At 39.9% G+C, this 20,249-nt stretch overlaps 1 protein-coding gene across 1 annotated transcript in view; it reads right to left on the minus strand.

The window, feature by feature from the left end:
* The window catches only part of tdrd1 (tudor domain containing 1), a 136,154-nt gene that overhangs the window by 69,164 nt on the left and 46,741 nt on the right, over positions 1–20,249 (minus strand). Inside the window, exons 7-12 of the mRNA XM_039775925.1 lie at positions 18,927–19,001; positions 18,662–18,844; positions 18,052–18,195; positions 8,582–8,750; positions 5,255–5,335; positions 4,983–5,153 (exon numbers count right to left, since the gene is read on the minus strand). Coding sequence (XP_039631859.1) covers positions 4,983–5,153; positions 5,255–5,335; positions 8,582–8,750; positions 18,052–18,195; positions 18,662–18,844; positions 18,927–19,001 — 823 coding nt within the window. The remainder of the gene's footprint in view (positions 1–4,982; positions 5,154–5,254; positions 5,336–8,581; positions 8,751–18,051; positions 18,196–18,661; positions 18,845–18,926; positions 19,002–20,249) is intronic.

Consider the following 20,249-nt stretch of genomic DNA (forward strand, 5'->3'; position numbering starts at 1 on the left):
AGAGATAACCAATCTCTTCCACAAACCTTTACCAAGCACTAATCACTGTCTTTCCAAAACAAAATAAGGACTTATTACAATGTGCATCATACAGACCAATTTCACTTCTGAATAACGACGTTAAAATACTCTCTAAAATCATAGCTAGAAGGATGGAGAAAGTGCTCCCTCTGTAATATCACAAGACCAAACTGGATTTATTAGGGGCCGACACTTATCTTCAAATCTTCGACGCCTGTTTAATGTAATATACTCACCAACTAAATCAAACACCCCAGAAATATTATTATCATTGGATGCAGAAAAAGCATTCGACATGATTGAATGGAAATACCTTTTACTACATTGGAGAAGTTTGGGTTTGGCCCAACATTTGTGCATGGATTAAATTACTGTATACTAACCCAGAAGCTTCAGTTTGCATCAATAACATTTGCTCAGACTACTTTAAACTAGAACGTGGCACTAGACAAGGATGCCCCTTGTCACCGCTGCTGTTTGCGATTGCCATTGAACCACTGGCAATACATTGTCGAAATACTGATCAGATAAAGGGGATTAGCAGAGAAGGACTGGAACAGAAAATCTCATTATATGCAGATGATATGGTACTGTATATTCGGACCCAGAAAATTCTGTGCCTGCAGTCTTAGCAGCACTCACAGAATTTCAAAAGATCTCTGGTCTCAGAATTAATCTGAATAAAAGTGTACTCTTTCCAGTGAATTCTCAAGCATATAATATTAGATTAGACACCCTACCTTTTATCATTGCAGAACAGTTTAAATACCTAGGGGTAAACATCACAAGTAAACATAAAGCTCTTTATCAACAAAATTTCGTCGTCTGCATGGAAAAAATTAAACAAGACTTGCATAGATGGTCAACCCTTCATCTCACACTAGCTGGAAGAATTAACACTGTTAAGATGAATATTCTTCCTAAGCTCCTTTTTATTTCAAAACATCCCAATATACATTAATAAATCATTCTTTAAGCAATTAGATTCAACAATAACCTCATTTATTTGGAATTCAAAACATCCACGCATCAAAAGAGCGACCCTACAAAGACAAAAGGCAGAAGGCGGTATGGCTCTACCTAACTTCCAGTTTTATTACTGGGCGGCAAATATACAGGCGATAAGAACCTGGACACAAATAGAAGAACATACACAGGCTTGGACCGCAATAGAAGTAAAATCCTGCAGTACTTCTTTGTATTCCTTGCTCTGCTCCAATAAACACACGTTATCGGCAATACACTAATAACCCAATTGTGCTCCACTCACTTAGAATCTGGAACCAATGTAGAAAGCATTTTAAGACGGGAAGCTTCATCTGTGGCACCCTGCAAGAGAACCACCTCTTTCAACCTTCACAAACATATGCAGTTTTAATATCTGGAAAAAATTTGGAATTAACTTGCTTAGAGATCTTTATATAGACAACGTCTTTGCATCCTATGAACAATTACATTCATTCCAGCTACACATTTCTTTCACTATCTTCAAATCAGGAACTTTGTTAAACAGAACCTTCCAGATTTTCCTCATCTTGCACCCTCATCCACGCTGGAAAAATATTGCTCAATCTCAAGGATTAGACTCCATCTCTACAATATATAAAATCATTTTACAATCCCTTCCTTTCAAAGATCCAAGAGGACACTGGGAAAAGATCTCTCAATTAATATATCAGAAAAGGAGTGGAAAGTAGCAATGCAGAGAATTCACTCGAGCTCCATATGCGCAAAGCATACAATTATACAACTCAAAATTATATATCGAGCACATCTGTCTCGACTAAAACTCTCAAAATGTTTCCAGGGCATGATCCAACCTGCGAACGTTGCAACCAAGCCCAGCCTCACTGGGTCACATGTTCTGGGCCTGCACCAAATTAACATTATTCTGGACAAAAATTTTTAATTACCTCTCAGACAGCCTTGGACTCACAATCCCTCCTAACCCATTAACAGCTGTGTTTGGGGTTCTTCCAGAGGGTTTAAAGTGGAGAAGGACAAACAAATTGTGATTGCATTCACTACACTGTTGGCACGCAGACTTATTCTGATAAACTGGAAGAACCCAAACTCTCCTCTTTAAGTCAGTGGGAAACTGATGTGTTATATTATTTGAAATTGGAAAAATCAAATACTCAGTTAGAGGATCTGTACAGACTTTTTCAAAACATGGCAGGATCTAATCAGTAATATTTTAAAATAAGTTTATAAAGCACAGAGAATTTATTAATTTAGGTATGTTTACAAGCCTTAAATTTTACGCAATTTGGCTTGCTCTCTCTCTCAGGGGTGGGGATCGATCTGTTCTTAACATAATTCTTCTTTTGTAAAAACTTGATTGCTATGTATGGATTGTAATAAAATTAATAAAAAAAAAAAAAAAAAATTCTTTTTCAAATCACACATTATTATGTGATTTTCCTGAGTGAGAACCTTATAATAGCCAGAACGTATCCTTCACAAAATTACTATCTTTAATTACAGCTATCAAAAATACTAAAATACATTAGCTGGCTTTGTCCTATCTATTAAATTGAAGTTAACCCTAACCCTAATCAAAATATACTTATAGTTGAAGTGAGTGATGGTTGGTTACTTTCCTGGACAACTTTCTCCAGATGCGTAGAAGAATTTTTCAGTCCACTCACTGTCCTTTGTTCAGGATGTCTCTTACTTCACAATTGTCACACTTTGTGGTTGAGGGCATTACTGCAGTATTCTCTTTGAGGGTTTTACACAAAGTGTCCTCGGATGCTAGCAAATATATATACCTGCTAAATCAACTGGTGATCAGTCAGTGACCATCATTTACAAGGTGAACGTGTGGTTTACATACAGTCCTCTCTTTCACCTGTCATTGCTGCCTCTCAGCAAGCTTAGACTAATGGTAACAAATGAGTATTCTACCTTTTCAGTCCAGCACTTGAGTCCGGCATCTTGAGTAAAAGGATTGCTTTAACCTGTGTTATGGCCACACTCTATCAGCAATATGTTCTGGTGATGGGTAGCCAAATTATGGCCAAGACAAGCTGTAGTGTAGTGAGAGAAGAGCAATTAGTTTAGGGTATTACAAAGTTTTTTATAGGGAGGAATATAGGTTGTGTGATTGGCTTCTTGGGTTCACATAAACACAAACTTCTGGTTGACCACTTGTGTAAAGTTCAGTCTATTAATGTTGCCCATCCTGGATTTACAGTTCTTTGTTTAGAGCTTGAGTCAATTTCTTGCCTTAGAGAGAGATGTCGCTGGCTGTTGCATGGTCTGGAATCGATCATCTGATCAGATAAGGTTGCTGATGCTGCATTCCAAATGGAGGCCCTGTCAGGCAAACTGAAGACCTTTAGCTGGTGATAACAGTATCTGGCAACAGTTTTCTAAGCCAGGACTTGGGTTCCAGCCTGGTAAAATGAATAATGCCAGCTTATTCTTCAGCAGCCATGGACTGAATACACTCTAGCTCTACATGTGTCAAGCATTCAATAATTCAATTTAAAATCTTTCATCAATCACATTTATTTTGTTTAAAATTGTCCAAAATGTATAAAGAACAAGATACGATTTTGCAGTTTTACAATCTACCTCCAGCCTCACTTGGCCAAAGGTTTAGGGAGTGCACCAAATTAACAATTTTGTGCAAAAATATTTGAATGCTTAGCAGACAGTCTTGGGGTCACAATCACTTGTAACCCATTAATAGCTATGTTTGGTGTACTCCCAGATAAGCTTAAAGTATAGAAGGACCACTTTACTAGTACATATATTCATCTTGTTTATATGGATGAATCCCAACGCACCTTTTATAAATCAGTGGGTAACTGATGTTCTATACTATTTGAAACTGGAGAAAATATAAAATTCTCACTTAGCAGATATATTCAAAACTTTTCTAAAGTATGGCAAGATTTAACAAAAAAGTTTAGAATAAGCATTTATATCAGGGGAACAGGTCACGGGGTGTGGCAACACATTGTATCAGCACATAATTTTTTTCCTAACTATTTTTGCCCATGCTCTTAGCTCTCCTCTCTGTCTCTCACATGGGGGTTGAATTATGTTTTGTTTGGTTTTTGTCTCTTTTTATTCCTGCTTTCTTTTTAGATTTCTGCTTTTTTTTTCTTTTCTAGTTTGACTATGAAGTCATTTGTTGTATAAGTTTGACTTGATTGTACACAATGATATTTTCTTCAAGTAAAATAAACTAGAATTAAAAAATTAAAAATTAGAATTAAAAAAGTCTGGGGGACAGGGAACTTTAACTTACAAAGAATACCATGCTTTCACATTAACATCACTACAGGGAGTTCTTTGCTTTACAGGTTCAGTGATATAATCAAGAAAAATGTCCATCCCATTTGCTTTTCCTTTTAGAGAAGTAGAGCACATTTTCTATGTTTTCAAAAGTTAAAAAAAATCATAATGAAAATTGGTTCAGTTTCACATACAGAAAAGTTCATTTGTCAAGTAAGTGATGTGCTCTTTTAAAAGTTTAAGACTTTGTTCACAGCATTCTCAAGAAAGAGGCTGGCAAAGAAACTCAACATGAAAATAATGTGAATTTCAAATTACACCAACTTCATAATAAAGTAATTCATTTTCTTTTCTAGACCTCAATTCTCTATCCCATATAAGTTTATCTCCACCAGTTGAATGCTTGTAGTGTCAAGTTTCTATAATTTGTCTAAACCGGCCCCACTTGTTCAAGTCTTTTAATAAGATATTTTAATGTATCTTTGACTATGCCCAACTGGACACATTATGTTTTACTTCTCAATATATTGCTGTTGCATAATTTTTCTCTCTAATCTGTTCAAGTTCAATGTTTACCATTTAGAGATTACTTTGTATAATTATACAATTATATGGTCACTACATTTACTCTAAATGAACTTAAAGCATGTCATAACCAGTAAAGGCCTTGTGTATCTTCTAGTTTTTGTAGTTAACGACATGATACTTACGAGCATTATTAAGCTTTTGTAAAACAAAATCATCTGGAGACTTCATTTGAGTAACCACTGCAAGAAAAGATTCACCAACCGAAACTTTAATAAAATCAGGACAAATGTGATTGCTTTCCCTGTGTTTTTCATCAGATCTGAACTTCTCCAAAGCCATATTCAATAAAGTATCTAAAAGAAAACAGAATTAAGTTTTACCCTATGTCATTATATTAAACTATTAAGTACCATTATGATCTTTGGTAGCTACAAAAAAAAAAAAAAAGTCTTACTTATGTCTTGGACATCAGGAGTATTTCTCTTTTCAGTGACTGCATAAGATTGCTCAAGAAGAATTTTTTCTAAAGGTTTTTCTGTAATAAGTATAAAATAGTTTTAGTTTTTGATAAAACCACATTCTATATGAACAGCAGTACTACACAGAAGTCAATTCATCTGACATTATATACTGAAAGGCTAACGCGCATTTAACAAAGCATACAATTCTCTAGCTGCATATCAATGCAACTAAATTCTATACAAAAAATGTTTAAATTTATGAATATTATTGTTCTGCAAACATATAATTTTAGTTATTTTTCATTTTAACCTCTAATACTTGGAAAAGCAATGCTAAAATTTGATACTTGGAAGCAACATGATAAACCATCCAAATAATGGTAAGTACATGTTGACAAAGAGAAACTCTTAATTAGCTAGGGTGCACACAGGAATTTTGACAAAAACAAAATTAAAATTGAGTACTACTTATCATTTAAAGATAAACTGACAATCTGATAATTGTTTTGTATCAATTATTTTGTTATATAAAAAATAAAACAGGAAATAAGAATAAACCACCAAGTCAAACACCTCAACCCAATTTATCCTATCCCTGCCTTATCCAAGGGATATTCTTATTGTCAGAAAAGAAGCATCTAACAGGATTATAATATGACTGCACCAGTAAAATGAAATAGATCATCAGTTAAAGCAGCAAACCATGATGTAAACAATGATCAGATGCCAGCTGATCCAGCACCTCAACCTCAGGGTCACTAAACTGGAAAATGAGTTAGCTGGCCTGTGTTGCAGTAGAGAATTGATTGACCAAGCCCAGGTGTCCATTAAAGAGACAATGTGCACACTTCAGTTGACACGGGAGGAGACTCCACACCAGAAAGGTAGAGATAGGTGTGTCAACACTAACAAGGCAAACTGTGCACACTGTCCGGCTTCAACCTCAGAATTAGAAGTGCCACACTGTTTTCAGGTCCTTATGTAGTAGCTGAACGATGTCTCTAAAAATACTGAGCTAGTAGGCAGACATAAGTGGCTCCAAAGGGCTACTTCAAAACCAGTACCCAGAAAGAAAAGAGGTTGTGATAGAGGGGGACTCATGTACCAGGCTGAGGAACGGAACTGATAAGGTAGTCTCAGAAGTTTTGCATGTGCCATGCGCCACTCAAGGTAAGATTAAGGAGATATACTTGTGGCTCAAATATTGGTGTAGGGTAGAAAGGTATAAATTTATGGGACACTGCCCTTTTAGAACAAATATGACCTGTTCCATTGCAACGGGTTGCATTTGAAGCAGAGAGACGCATAAGTGTTGAGGAGGCATAGGAGTAGGTTAGTTCAGGATTGCTTAAACTAGGGAAGGAAGGGTGAAATCAGGGAGTTTACAACAGGCCAGGTTTAGAGGGTTAACTCAGATATGAGATGCACCCTGCACTTCCTAAAGGTAGTAGCAAACTGTCACACTAAAATGGAGTTTGAAACTTCCCCTAGGGACAAATAAAGTTCGATCTGTCTATACCAGGTACTCTAAACCTTAAGGTATTTTGAGAACATATGAAGAATTATTGAATTCTGCATTTTGGGTCAAAATAATTGCAATATCAATTGAAGTCCATATCACCCAGCCCGAATTACAATATGCTTTTTGATAATGGCAGGACAAGACTGAAAAGAAAGACCATGTTTGAAAAGCTGTTAGATAATGACAGTTGTACTATCATGCAGAGTATATTGAAAGGAGATAACCTAAGTAAGGAATTTAAAACTGTAATAGAAAGAAATAAGCTGTGGGTTACAGATGACTGCAACGGTTAAGGAAATAAAACTGGAGTATGGGAGACAGAGGTCATCCCTACTGGTTTTTCTGCTGAGAAGTGACACAAAATATCTGAATTAGACAGGAGCAGGAGGAGGTGGAAAAGTAGAGTCTTTACAAACCCTTCACCAAAGCTTATTCTGTCTATACATTAAGAAATTCCAATTAATGTAGTGGAAATCCTTCCTTGAATCAAGTAAAAGAACAGCACAGGGCTTGAAGACTTGAGCTGGAAGAACTTTGTGACTGACCTCAGCTGAGTTGGTGGGGGATGGGATAGTAGGCTGCTTTCTATTTATGCTGATTAATACATTTGTAAAACAGAGCTGCTGAGGAGATGCAAAGGAATTTAAAGTGGCCTGGGGCATTATGACTTTTTTCGTAGGCTTTAGGGATTCTAGTGTTAAAGAGTGAGGAGATACTACAATGCTACAAGAAAATATCTTGTTCTTTTTAACAAAAAAAAAAACAATATTCCAACTATTACTGTATATCTCCAATATTTAAATCTCTAATTATTCTATAATGTTAAATGAGCAATAATTCAAATATTTATAATTTCAGATGACAGTTAAAGCTGGAAGATGAATGGAGAAGCGACCAGACAGAAAGTTTTTCGTCCCCAGGAACCTATATATGAAGTCAAGCTTAAAATGCAGCAGCCTTTGCAATGAATGCAAGGCTATACTTTAAAAATAAGGATTGGCAAGACACGAGGAAAACATTTTATCCCAATGGACAATATAGGTGCTTTACTCCAGTAGTAAAAACAGAAACAATTTCTTGTGTCACAAGTAAACAGTTTAGAATAAAATTTACTGTTAAACTTGATAAACATTCTTTATTACAAGTTAGATGTATCTTGTTTGGTTGTACTGTAATTTTCCCTATAGTTCATTGAAACATCACATCTTCTCATGTATTCAAGCACTACCTAAGGTATTTCTGTAGACATACCCTAAAAAGACAAGTAAAATATTACATATATTTTTTAATTCACATGCATCAGATGTAGGTTAATAAATGGTAAATAAAACAGCAAATTTTAATTTAAAAGTTTACCATTGAGTGACAAGTGAAACAAGCATAAGAAAATGATTGAATTGATATAATTATGAAGTTATAAACTTGGTATAAACATGCAAGGAATGCTGACATTTATACATGAAACTAATTCAGATAAAAAGCTAATGAAAACTGGCTTCATCACGATCTTCCAGATATCTGCTATACTTAACAAAAATGCTGTACTTGAAGGAATCAATAAATTTAATCATTAAGGACAAAAAGCATGTGTTTGTCTTCTATTACCTAAAACAAAATTATTTACATGAACTTTTAAACTACTGGATAGCTTAAAAAGTTCAGTAAATTTGTAATTTCAGTAAATTATGGGAGAAGGAAATTATAGAATTATATTTATCTGAACTATTGAAGATGCAATCAATCACACTAATGAAAAACAGAGAACTACAAAGAACAAAACCAAAATGGTGACAATTACCAGTGTTTGGGGGTATGAGATCTACCAAAAGAATGGTGCCTCCATGTAAAAGTGCTGTGACAGTCATATGGCAGGAGTTCCCCAAAAGAAGTTTTTTCATTGAGATACAGCATTCTTCACTCCAAGTTCCACCTACTGCTACTACATTTGCAAGTCTACACTGCATAGCCTAGAGCAATATAAAAAAGGAAAACATCAATATGCTTTGTGAATTAACTTACTGATTTATGGTCTAAAATGTCTAAAGAGTATATACAGTATACACTGAACACATTTATTCCAATCATCTCATTAGTATAAAGGCAGAAGCCTAGCCTGGATGGGGCCACCAATCCCAGACAGGGCAAACTCACAAATAACGGTATAATACAGAAAGTATTAATAGAACATTAAAGCTTATGTTACTTAGGAGCTTCAAATACTTTTTAAAAATATTTTAAAACTCCAACACATACAGTGGATAAAATTTACATCATTCAGAAGATGCTTAGCATGGTCTTTAATATTGTTATTATGCAGAGGAATGAGAATATTTAAATTTATAATTTTATAAATAAATTAATAACATAAGGGATTGATTAAACAAAAAAAAAAAACCAACACAACCAGCTATATCTACAAATGCAACACAAGAGGAGATGTGACAGAAGGAAAGACATCCCGTTTGAAAACCAGCCTGAAACACAGTGCAACAAATTCCAACTCCAACTCTCCAGGAGTAATGAAGAAAAGAACACAGATGGTGCCATTTAGAAGAAAAGTGTGCACATTCAGAGTCGGTTTAATACAGTAATCCCTCGCTATATCGCACTTCGACTTTTGCGGCTTCACTCTATCACGGATTTTATATGTAAGCATATCTAAATATTTAACGCGGATTTTTCGCTGCTTCACGTGTTTTGCAGACAATGGGTCTTTTTACTTCCTGTACAGGCTTCCTCAGTTGGTTTGCCCAGTTGATTTCATACAAGGGATGCTATTGGCGGACGGCTGAGAAGTTAACCAATGAGAGCACGCAGTTAAGTTCCTGTGTGCTGATTAGTTCAGCGACGGAGCGCCGAATTCGATTCCGCTGCGTTAACCAAGAAGTCACGTCTTGCTCATTCAGCATCAATGTGTTTCGCAGTGTAAAGAGTTAACTTTTGTGCTGTGTACTTTTAACCAGGGTGCAAAACGAGTTGTGAGTGGATGTAATAAGGCAGTAGTCTGGATGGAATCTGCTTTAGGGATTTGGATTGAAGACTGCCAGAAGAAGAACAATGGCGGTGCTTCACAGTCGCTTGAAGAGGCTCCTTTAGAAGAGCTGTAACGCTCTCCTTTGTTGTGCAGTAAAACTAAACTCATCGTTATCGGACAAGTCATCGTGTCATTGTTGGTGAGTAACCACAATTAATTTTCTACTTACAGTACTTGGTACATGTACGTACATTTAGTGTCACTGTACACACATTTATTGTATACAATTTTTCTTGCATTGTACATATTTATTGCGGGTGGCCTGTCTATCGTAATGTCTGTAACATATGTGATATCAGACACTCGATATCTTTAAAATAATAATTAGGTTTTACTGTATATATAAACAGTGTGTTAACATACATAATTTCAATGAATCTTACCTAATACCTCCATCCATCCATCCATCCATTCTCTTCCGCTTATCCGAGGTCGGGTCGCGGGGGCAGCAGCTTAAGCAGAGAGGCCCAGACTTCCCTCTCCCGGCCACTTCTTCCAGCTCTTCGGGAGAATCCCAAAGGCGTTCCCAGGCCAGCCGGGAGAGACAGTCCCTCCAGCGTGTCCTGGGTCTTCCCCGGGGCCTCCTCCCGGTTGGACGTGCCCGGAACACCTCACCAGGGAGGCGTCCAGGAGGCATCCTGATCAGATGCCCGAGCCACCTCATCTGACTCCTCTCGATGTGGAGGAGCAGCGGCTCTACTCTGAGCCCCTCCCGGATGACTGAGCTTCTCACCCTATCTTTAAGGGAAAGCCCAGACACCCTGCGGAGGAAACTCATTTCAGCCGATTGTATTCGCGATCTCGTTCTTTCGGTCACTACCCATAGCTCATGACCATAGGTGAGGGTAGGAGGTAGATCGACTGGTAAATTGAGAGCTTTGCCTTACGGCTCAGCTCCTTTTCACCACGACAGACCGATGCAGAGCCGCATCACTGCGGATGCCGCACCGATCCGCCTGTCGATCTCACGCTCCATTCTTCCCTCACTCGTGAACAAGACCCCGAGATACTTGAACTCCTCCACTTGGGGCAGGATCTCTCCCCCAACCCTGAGAGGGCACTCCACCCTTTTCGGCTGAGGACCATGCTCGGATTTGGAGGTGCTGATTCTCATCCCAGCCGCTTCACACTCAGCTGCGAACCGATCCAGAGAGCTGAAGATCACGGCCTGATGAAGCAAACAGGACAACATCATCTGCAAAAGCAGTGACCCAATCCTGAGTCCACCAAACCGGACCCCTTCAACACCCTGGCTGCGCCTAGAAATTCTGTCCATAAAAGTTATGAACAGAATGGTGACAAAGGGCAGCCCTGGCGGAGTCCAACTCTCACTGGAAGCGGGCTCGACTTACTGCGGCAATGCGGACCAAGCTCTGACACGGTTGTACAGAGACCGAACAGCTCTTATCAGGGGTCCGGTACCCCATACTCCCGAGCACCCCCACAGGATTCCCGAGGGACACGGTCGAATGCCTTTTCCAAGTCCACAAAACACATGTAGACCGGTCGGGCAAACTCCCATGCACCCTCAGGACTCTGCTAAGGGTGAAGAGCTGGTCCACTGTTCGCGACCAGGGCCGAAAACCACACTGTTCCTCCTGAATCCGAGGTTGACTATCCGGCGGACCCTCCTCTCCAGAACCCCGAATAGACTTTTCCAGGGAGGCTGAGGAGTGTGTTCCCTCTATAGTTGGAACACACCCTCCGGTCCCCCTTTTTAAAGAGGGGGACCACCACCCCGGTCTGCCAATCCAGAGGCACTGTCCCGATGTCCATGCGATGTTGCAGAGGCGTGTCAACCAAGACAGTCCTACAACATCCAGAGCCTTAAGGAACTCGGTATCTCATCCACCCGGGGCCCTGCCACCAAGGAGTTTTTGACCACCTCGGTGACTTCAGTCCCAGAGATGGGAGAGCCCACCTCAGAGTCCCCAGGCTCTGCTTCCTCGTGGAAGGCATGTTAGTGGGATTGAGGAGGTCTTGAAGTACTCCTCCCACCGACCCTAGCGTCGAGTCAGGTCAGCAGCGCACCATCCCACTATATACGGTGTTGACACTGCACTGCTTCCCCTCCTGAGGCGCGGACGGTGGACCAGAATCTCCTCGAAGCCGTCCAAAGTCGTTCTCCATGGCCTCTCCAAACTCCTCCCATGCCCGAGTTTTGCCTCAGCAACAACGAAGCAGCGTTCGCTTGGCCTGCGGTACCTATCAGCTGCCTCCAGAGACCCACAGGACAAAAAGTCCTATAGGACTCCTTCTTCAGCTTGGCGGCATCCCTCACGCGGTGTCCACCAGTGGGTTGGGGATTGCCCGCCACGACAGGCACCGCCCACCTTGCGGCCACAGCTCCGGTCAGCCGCCTCAACAATAGAGGCACGGAACATGGCCCATTGGACTCAATGTCCCCACCTCCCTCGGGGCGTGGTTGAAGTTCTGCGGAGGTGGGAGTTGAAGCTACTTCTGACAGGGACTCTGCCAGCCGTTCCCAGCAGACCCTCACAACACGTTTGGGCCTACCAGGTCTGACCGGCATCTTCCCCACCATGAAGCCAACTCACCACCAGGTGGTGATCAGTTGACAGCTCCGCCCCTCTCTTCACCCGAGTGTCCAAGACATATGGCGCAAGTCCGGCGACACGACCACAAAGTCGATCATCGACCTGAGGCCTAGGGTGTCCTGGTGCCAAGTGCACATATGAACACCCTTATGCTTGAACATGGTGTTCGTTATGGACAATCCGTGGCGAGCACAGAAGTCCAATAACAAAACACCGCTCGGGTTCAGATCGGGGCCATTCCTCCCAATCACGCCCTTCCAGGTCTCACTGTCATTGCCCGTGAGCATTGAAGTCTCCCAGCAAAGCGAGGGAATCCCAGAAGGTATGCCCTCTAGCAACCCCTCCAGAGACTCCAAAAGGGTGGATACTCCAAACTGCTGTTGGCGATACGCACAAACAACAGTCAGGACCCTTCCCCACCCGAAGGCGGAGGAGGCCACCCTCTCGTCCACGGGGTAAACCCCAATGCACAGGCTCCAGTGGGGGCAATAAGTATGCCCACACCTGCTCGGCCTCTCACGGGGCAACTCCAGAGTGGTAGAGAGTCCAGCCCCTCTCAAGGAGATTGGTTCCAGAGTCCAAGCTGTGCGTCGAGGTGAGTCCGACTATATCTAGCGGAACCTCTCGACCTCGCGCACTAGCTCAGGCTCCTTCCCCTTCAGAGGTGACATTCCACGTCCCAAGAGCCAGTTTCTGTAGCGAGGATCAGACCGCCAAGGTCCCCGCCTTCGGCCACCACCCAACTCACATTGCACCCAACCTCCATGGCCCCTCCCATAGGTGGTGAGCCCATGGGGAGGAGGACCCACGTTACCTCTTGGGCTGTGCCCGGCAGCCCCATGGGTGCAGGCCCGGCCACCAGGCGCTCGCCATTGAGCCCCACCTCCAGGCCTGGCTCCAGAGGGGCCCGGTGACCAGCGTCGGGCAAGGGAAAGCGTTGTCCAAGTTTTATTTTCATTGGAGGTTTATTGAACCGCTCTTTGTCTCATCCCTCACCTAGGACCAGTTTGCCTTGGGTGGCCCTACCAGGGGCATAAAGCCCCGGACAACATAGCTCCTAGGATCATTGGGACACGCAAACCCCTCCACCACGATAAGGTGACGGTTCAAGGAGGAGTACCTAATACCTAAGAGAATACAAAGGGTTTATGCTGTATAACTGTGCGGGGAATATTTATAAACAGTGTGGGAGAGTTTATAAGGGTTTAAAATATATAAAAATAACCATACAAACATATGGTTTCTACTTCGCGGATTTTCACCTATCGCGGGGGGTTCTGGAATGCAACCCCCGCAATCGAGGAGGGATTACTGTATACCCAAACAAACTTTCAAACATAGTACCTCATCTTGCAGCAGCACATGCAGTACCCCAAGTATCATTTTAATGATCACAAATAACCTCACTTAATGTAACTGGACATTTCCATCAATGCTGGTGCACAACAATAAGGATTTCTTAAACAGTACCCAATTTTAATAATTTGTATCTCCAGATGTCTACAATAAGCCTACAATAATTAGAATTTTACAATATCCCAAGTCAAGATGGGCAAGGGATGTATGATTTGTAGACAGTCTACCTGTTAGACCAATTCACATTCTTTTTTAAATTGAATATCCAAAAAGAAGTTAACATTGACTTTTAATCAAGAGACTGTTGAGCAACAAATTAATTTTCCAACAACTATTCATAAAAACAGAACTAGAATAAAAAATGGTATTTCTAAAAAAAAGTCTATTCTAAAAGAGATGTTACTAACCATAAATTGACTCTGTTTTTTGCAAAAGTTCATACATCTGTCGAATTGCTGATTAATATAAAATGAAATTTTAGATACCAAAGTCTGACCCAACACAGCCTACAGACAGATAAATTACTGATCCAGAGGGAAATTCAAGTACCGGCAGCCAAGAATTAATTATACCAAGTTAAATATAAACATTTAAGTACATTTACTACACAAATAACTGTACAAATAATGCAATCACAATACACTAGATGGTACATACAATAATGCAAGTGAAGTGAGAATTGTGTAAATAAAGTGACAGATACTAAAGTGATTAAATGTCAAAATAAAATAAAGTGTCATGGCTTATTCTGATAGGGTAATAACAAACAATTAAAAAAGTGTTATCAAGTAATGACCAAATACTGAGATATCAGATGTATGTAGTGCATAGCTAATAGATCTAATATAGCTTATAAACAGATAAGTATCAGATTCAGAGCTCAACCATCCTCCGCCCCTGTTGTAAAGAGTTGAAGTTTACAATGTCTCTGGAGAGAAAAGATCTCTTGTATATTTCCGTATTGCAGTTTTGTGATATCAGCCTACAACAAAACAAATTCCTCTGCTTAATTACGGCAGTTTAAACTGGGTGGTGTTTGTTGTCCGTAACAGACAGCAGCTCGCATAGTGTCATTTCTGCCATGCCATTGTCACCAGAGAGTCCATTTCCATTCCAGGCACAGATCATGCTCGCTTGATCAGCTTGTCAAAACAATCAGTATCCCTCCTCTTCAAGCTTCCCTCCTAGCATACCACAGCCCGATAGAACATCTGCAGGAGCTTCTTACATATGTTAAAGGATCCCAGCCGCCTCAGAAAACACAGCCGGCTTTGCCCTTTCCTGAACAGAGCCATTGTGTTCTTTGACCAGTACAGTCTGTCATCCAACTGCACTCCAAGGTATAGGTCTTGAACTGCTCCACATTTTCCCTTTCAATGCAGACAGGTCTCAGTGGAGATCTAGACCTAAGGTAGTCCACGACAACTGTTCAACAGCAGTTGGTTTGACTGACACCATCCCACAAAGACATTCACTAGACCCCTGTACTACTCCTCCTCCTCCACCTCCAGTCCACCCCTGACACACCCCACAATAGAGGTGTCATCCGAGAACTTCTGCATGTGGTATGTGAATAAGCTGTAGATAAAGTCCAATGCACAAAGGGTGAAGAACAGTCCCCTGTGGAGCTTCTGTGCAACGGATTACAGTCTGTGATGTGCAGTTTCCCAGTCTGACAAACTGAGGTCTACTAGTGAGGTAATCTGTACTCCATTTCACCAGGTGCAAGTTCAATCCTATCCTGGACAGCTTATCCCTCAGTAGAAGGGGCTGGTTGGTGTTGAAGGCACTGGAAAAGTCATAGAACATGATCCTCACAACGATTCACTTTTTTCCAGGTGCAAGTAGGTCCAGTGGGAGAGAATGGCATCATTCACACCCACCTTCTCTCGAAGGGCAAACTGCTGGGGGTCTAGTGCATGATTCGCCTGTGGTCTGAGGAGATGAAGAAGAATTAGCTCCAGTGTCTCTATATGATATGGGATGTTAAGGCCACAGGTTGAATTTACTGGATCTCACTTTCTTGGGAACCGGTGTGAGACATGAGGACTTCCACAGTGTGGGGACTCTTCCCAGTCTTAGGCTCAGGTTGAAAATGTTCTGAAGGGGTACTCCCAGCTCAACAGCACAGGCGCTTAGAAGTCTTGGACGCACTTTAGCTGGACCAGCTGCTTTCCTATGGCGCAGCCTCCTCAGTTCTCCTCTAACCTGGTCAGCAGAGATGATGTGAGAAAAAAAGGAGGCAGAGAAGCAGGGGGACCGTTAGCACCTTCTGATGTGCAGCTATGCTGGTGGGGGATGAGAGCTGCATGGTCTATGCTGGCAGCTTAGGGGGGTGGGGTGGATCAGCAGCTGTGAGGGAGGGGGTGGGGGCCAGCGAGTTTGTGATAGGTAAAGCAGAAGCATGGCAGTCAAACCAGTTATAGAAGAGATTGAACTCACTCTATCCACATGGTCATCTGCTCTACAGGTGTTTGTTTATTGCCTGTGATGGAAATCTTACCATCCCACACCTCCCTGATGTGATTTTGCTACAACCTGAATTCTACCTTCTTCCTGTAGGGCCCCTTAACCTCTCTTTGTCTAACCTTAAGAACTTTCTGTACACTCTTTCTTGTTGGGAAGGTCCTTAACATCACTGGTAATCCAGGGCTGCTTATTAGCAAAGCAACATAGAGTTTTTAACAGGGACAGCAGCAGTCATACAGAAGTTCAAATAGTATGTCACATAGTTTGCAATCCCTCAATATCCTCTCCATGTGGTTCCTGCAGAACACTCCAGTCAGTAGAATCAAAATGGTCTCTAAGGGCATTTTCAGCTTCAGTAGGCCATTTCCTGAAAAAGCACATAGTTGTGGGTTGTCTTTGAACTAGAAGCTTGTATTGAGGATGTAGGTAAACAAGATTATGACCAGATTTACCCAGTGGGTGGAGGGGAGTGGCTTGGTAAGCGTCCTTTACATTTGCATACAGAAGGTCAATTGTCCTGTTCTTTTTGGTGGGACATCATACTGAAAGAAAGAAGTCACAGTCAAGTCTACTGTACTGTGATTGAAATTGGCCAGTGATTGCAATTAAAGATTGTGTGTTTCATCTGAAGTCTTGCAATAGTAGCAAGGATAACACCTTCCCTACGTCCACCCATGGAGAAACTTAACAACAACGATCCCACGAATAACTCCCTGGGCATGTAGTATGGATGTACACCCACCACTAACAATTCAATGTCCTGACATCTGATTGTTTCCTTACCTGTTACATGCCCAGGGTTACGCCATCAGATGTTAATAAGCAGTGCAAGTCCCCCACCTTTGCTTTTGTCACAATGTTTAGTGTCCCTGTTGGCTAATATGGTTGTGAACTCCAGAATGCCCATGCTCGTATAAGGAATGCTGTCAGTTAGGCATGTATCGATCAGACACGACAAAATGCCCTCCAGATACACCTGATGGTTTTTAATTAGTGGTACTAGCTCATCCCTATTGTTGACCAGCGTGTTTACATTCCCCATTACATCCAATGGAATAGATGGTTCACATTTCCTTCATTTGTTCGCAAGCTTCGCCTTTACCTTACCACCAGCCCTGCATCCCCGATACCTGTGTTTCAGTTCCTCCAGAATGATCATTGCTCTTACCAGGATGTCTCTACACTCAGAGTGCAAGTAGCTCTTCCTTTGTGTAAACAAATTTCCTGCCACTCACTTGTGTTATAAAAAGATTCATATCCACAGTATGCTTAAACAAAATCACTGCACATGTAGTAGACAAACAGTAGAGAAGGAGCTCTAGACGGTAAGTAAAGAAAAGAAAGAAAAACGTTGTAATGCAGACATAGCTACTGGTTAGGCTAACACTTGCGTCTGCACCTTGTTTTTAATTAAAAGTATGCATCATGTAATGGAGTTGTACATACATTTTTTACGCAGTGTTACAAATTAATAAATTAATTAACACACAATATAAAATGTACTCATTTCATTTTATATGATATAGCAGTATCGCCCTGCATTGTTTGGATAAGTAATGTCAAGCTCTGGTCCTCTTGCCTACTAGTCTGGCTTTAGACTGTTCTGGTGGCCTGGACCTCAGTGACAAAAGTGAGCTACCAGGTAATGTCGTCCATAGAACTCAGTGAAGTTAAAAAGAATTAAAAAAAATTCTGCAAAGGTACACCCAGGCTCAATAGTCATCTAGTGTCTCTTCCTAACAAAGTGTGATATATGTGCAAAATTTTGTTACAATTGGGATAAGGGTGTGGAACTATATAAAAAAAACAATCACACTATCATTGAACTTTATAAAGATTTACAAAACTTACACAAGGTGGAACAGCTGCAAGTTCAATAGGCAAGGGTTTAATTTCACCCAAGGTTACTTCTTCTTCATTCCCAAAGTCAATATAAAAAATGTTGGCACTATTCAAATTCAAATCAATGGACTGCACCAGGCCCCTATACCAATTCTATAAAAAAAACAAAACAAAAAAAAAAAACTAACAAAGATAATCTGAACAAAAAAAAGTCACACTTAAACTTTTAATGCATACTGTATACAATGCATGAATACAACAATGCAGCATGTTTAAATAATAACAAAAAGAAATCAATACAATGAACACTTATTTTAAACAGAATAATCTCCTCTTGATACTGGTATCTTCATGTAGCAAGTGCGTGAATGGTCACTTACCTGTAGGAGAATACGGTCTTGTATTTATTTCCCAAGCATTGATTACAGCGGCTCTCCAGTTTTAGGAATTAGAACTGCACCATTCAGTATAAGGGAAATGAGAAGATCGGATTTGTCTGGCACTACTAGAGGCAGTATGTGTTGTAAAACTGCAGCATATTATTTTTTGCTTTCAACAGAAGCTAGTCTTTTGCACATGTTAAAACAAAATGTCCTCAATTAAATTACCCATTTCATACCTTATCGTGTGAATATTTGGAAGCACACACCTCCCCCTTTTTAGGTACATATTCACCATTGCTCTCTATATTTAAGCATGTGTTTTGAAGAGTCAAAGAAATTTTGTTCAAATTCTGCTTAGTTTGTGAAGATTCAATATGCACAAAAAACTTGTCTGGAGTCACAAATTCAATTACTAAAACCTAAAGAGAAAAAAAGAGAGAAATCAAACTAAAGTAGATAAACTATGATCTGGCAAGAAATGTGCACAGACTAAAGCCTTACCTTTAACTGCACTCCTTCAATTATTTCCATTTTTGGGAGATCTTCAACTGTTGTTCTCTTTGACTGTAAACTTTCCTGTTTAATTAAACAAACCTACAATTAAATGATGCATACATTTTAAAAGTACAAAATAAGAATAACTAAAAAAGAAATGAAAATGTATATATTATTGGTGTTTTTGACTGGTTTCAAACTAAAGATTAATCAAAACTATACATTATACAAAATAAATATTAATAAAATTAAATCATTACTTCTTCTATGCTCTGATCCACTGAACAGTATCAGGTCAAGTCAACCGAATCTGGGTCCAAAAAATAAAACACCTTTATTCTTATTAGAACTTATTAGTATATGAAGAAAATATAATTTATTTATTTATTTGCACATTTTATATTACTGTTTCAATTATGTTTTGCTTTCAGTTTGTATGTCATATGACAAATAATAAACTATACTGTGCTTTAGTGCTGGGCGATATGACCAAAATTCTATATCACGGCATTTTTCAGAATTATATCGGTTTAAAGGTATTCAACTGTATTTTTTCCCCCATGCATGAGTGGATGTTAACCATATTTTCCAATGCAATTACTGCAGTAGACTGCCTAAGAATAACTTATTCCACTGTCATGAGAATTATAAATTGTACAAAATAAAAAAAAAAAAAAATTTTTAATGGGCACACAAGTATTAATATAAGTTTGAATGGCCTCATAAATTGATAGTTTTCAAGGGGGTGGCACTAATGAAGAGAAGGAATCACATTGCATGAGTCAAAATATAGAACCTTTTTACTGAACAAATTTTGCAAACAACTTAAACTATAATTTTGAAAACATATTTTCAACCACCCAAAGAGGCATTTAGAGTTAGTATAATATCCAGAGGTGCTTGTCAAACGTTGTATTGAACTGAACATGTCTTAGAAAAGAAATAAATAGTAAATATTTTTTGTAAACCAACTACACTTTCTGTTAATGTTAACATCATCTCCCCACTGACATGTTAAAGTGACTTTTTAAACAACTTTACCATCATTAAACTGCATAATATTTAAACTAATAAATAATAACAATAAAATAAATAATAGTGCAACTTCCAGTAATAATACTATTACTTCAAGACCAGGTACATTACACAGTATTCACCAAATAAAAATAAAATAAAGTAAAACAAGTGCAACTTGGTGATGACATCTTTATCAACTGAACCATCATTAAAGCAAATTGCATGGTGGGCTGGCTGTCTGTCTTTCTTTGTGAGACAGATGTGCAGTGGTGACCGTTGCAGTGAGATGCGAATGTTGTCATGGGTGCATCA

The sequence above is a fragment of the Polypterus senegalus genome, chromosome 1, assembly GCF_016835505.1.
Source record: "Polypterus senegalus isolate Bchr_013 chromosome 1, ASM1683550v1, whole genome shotgun sequence".
Taxonomy (NCBI): domain Eukaryota; kingdom Metazoa; phylum Chordata; class Cladistia; order Polypteriformes; family Polypteridae; genus Polypterus; species Polypterus senegalus.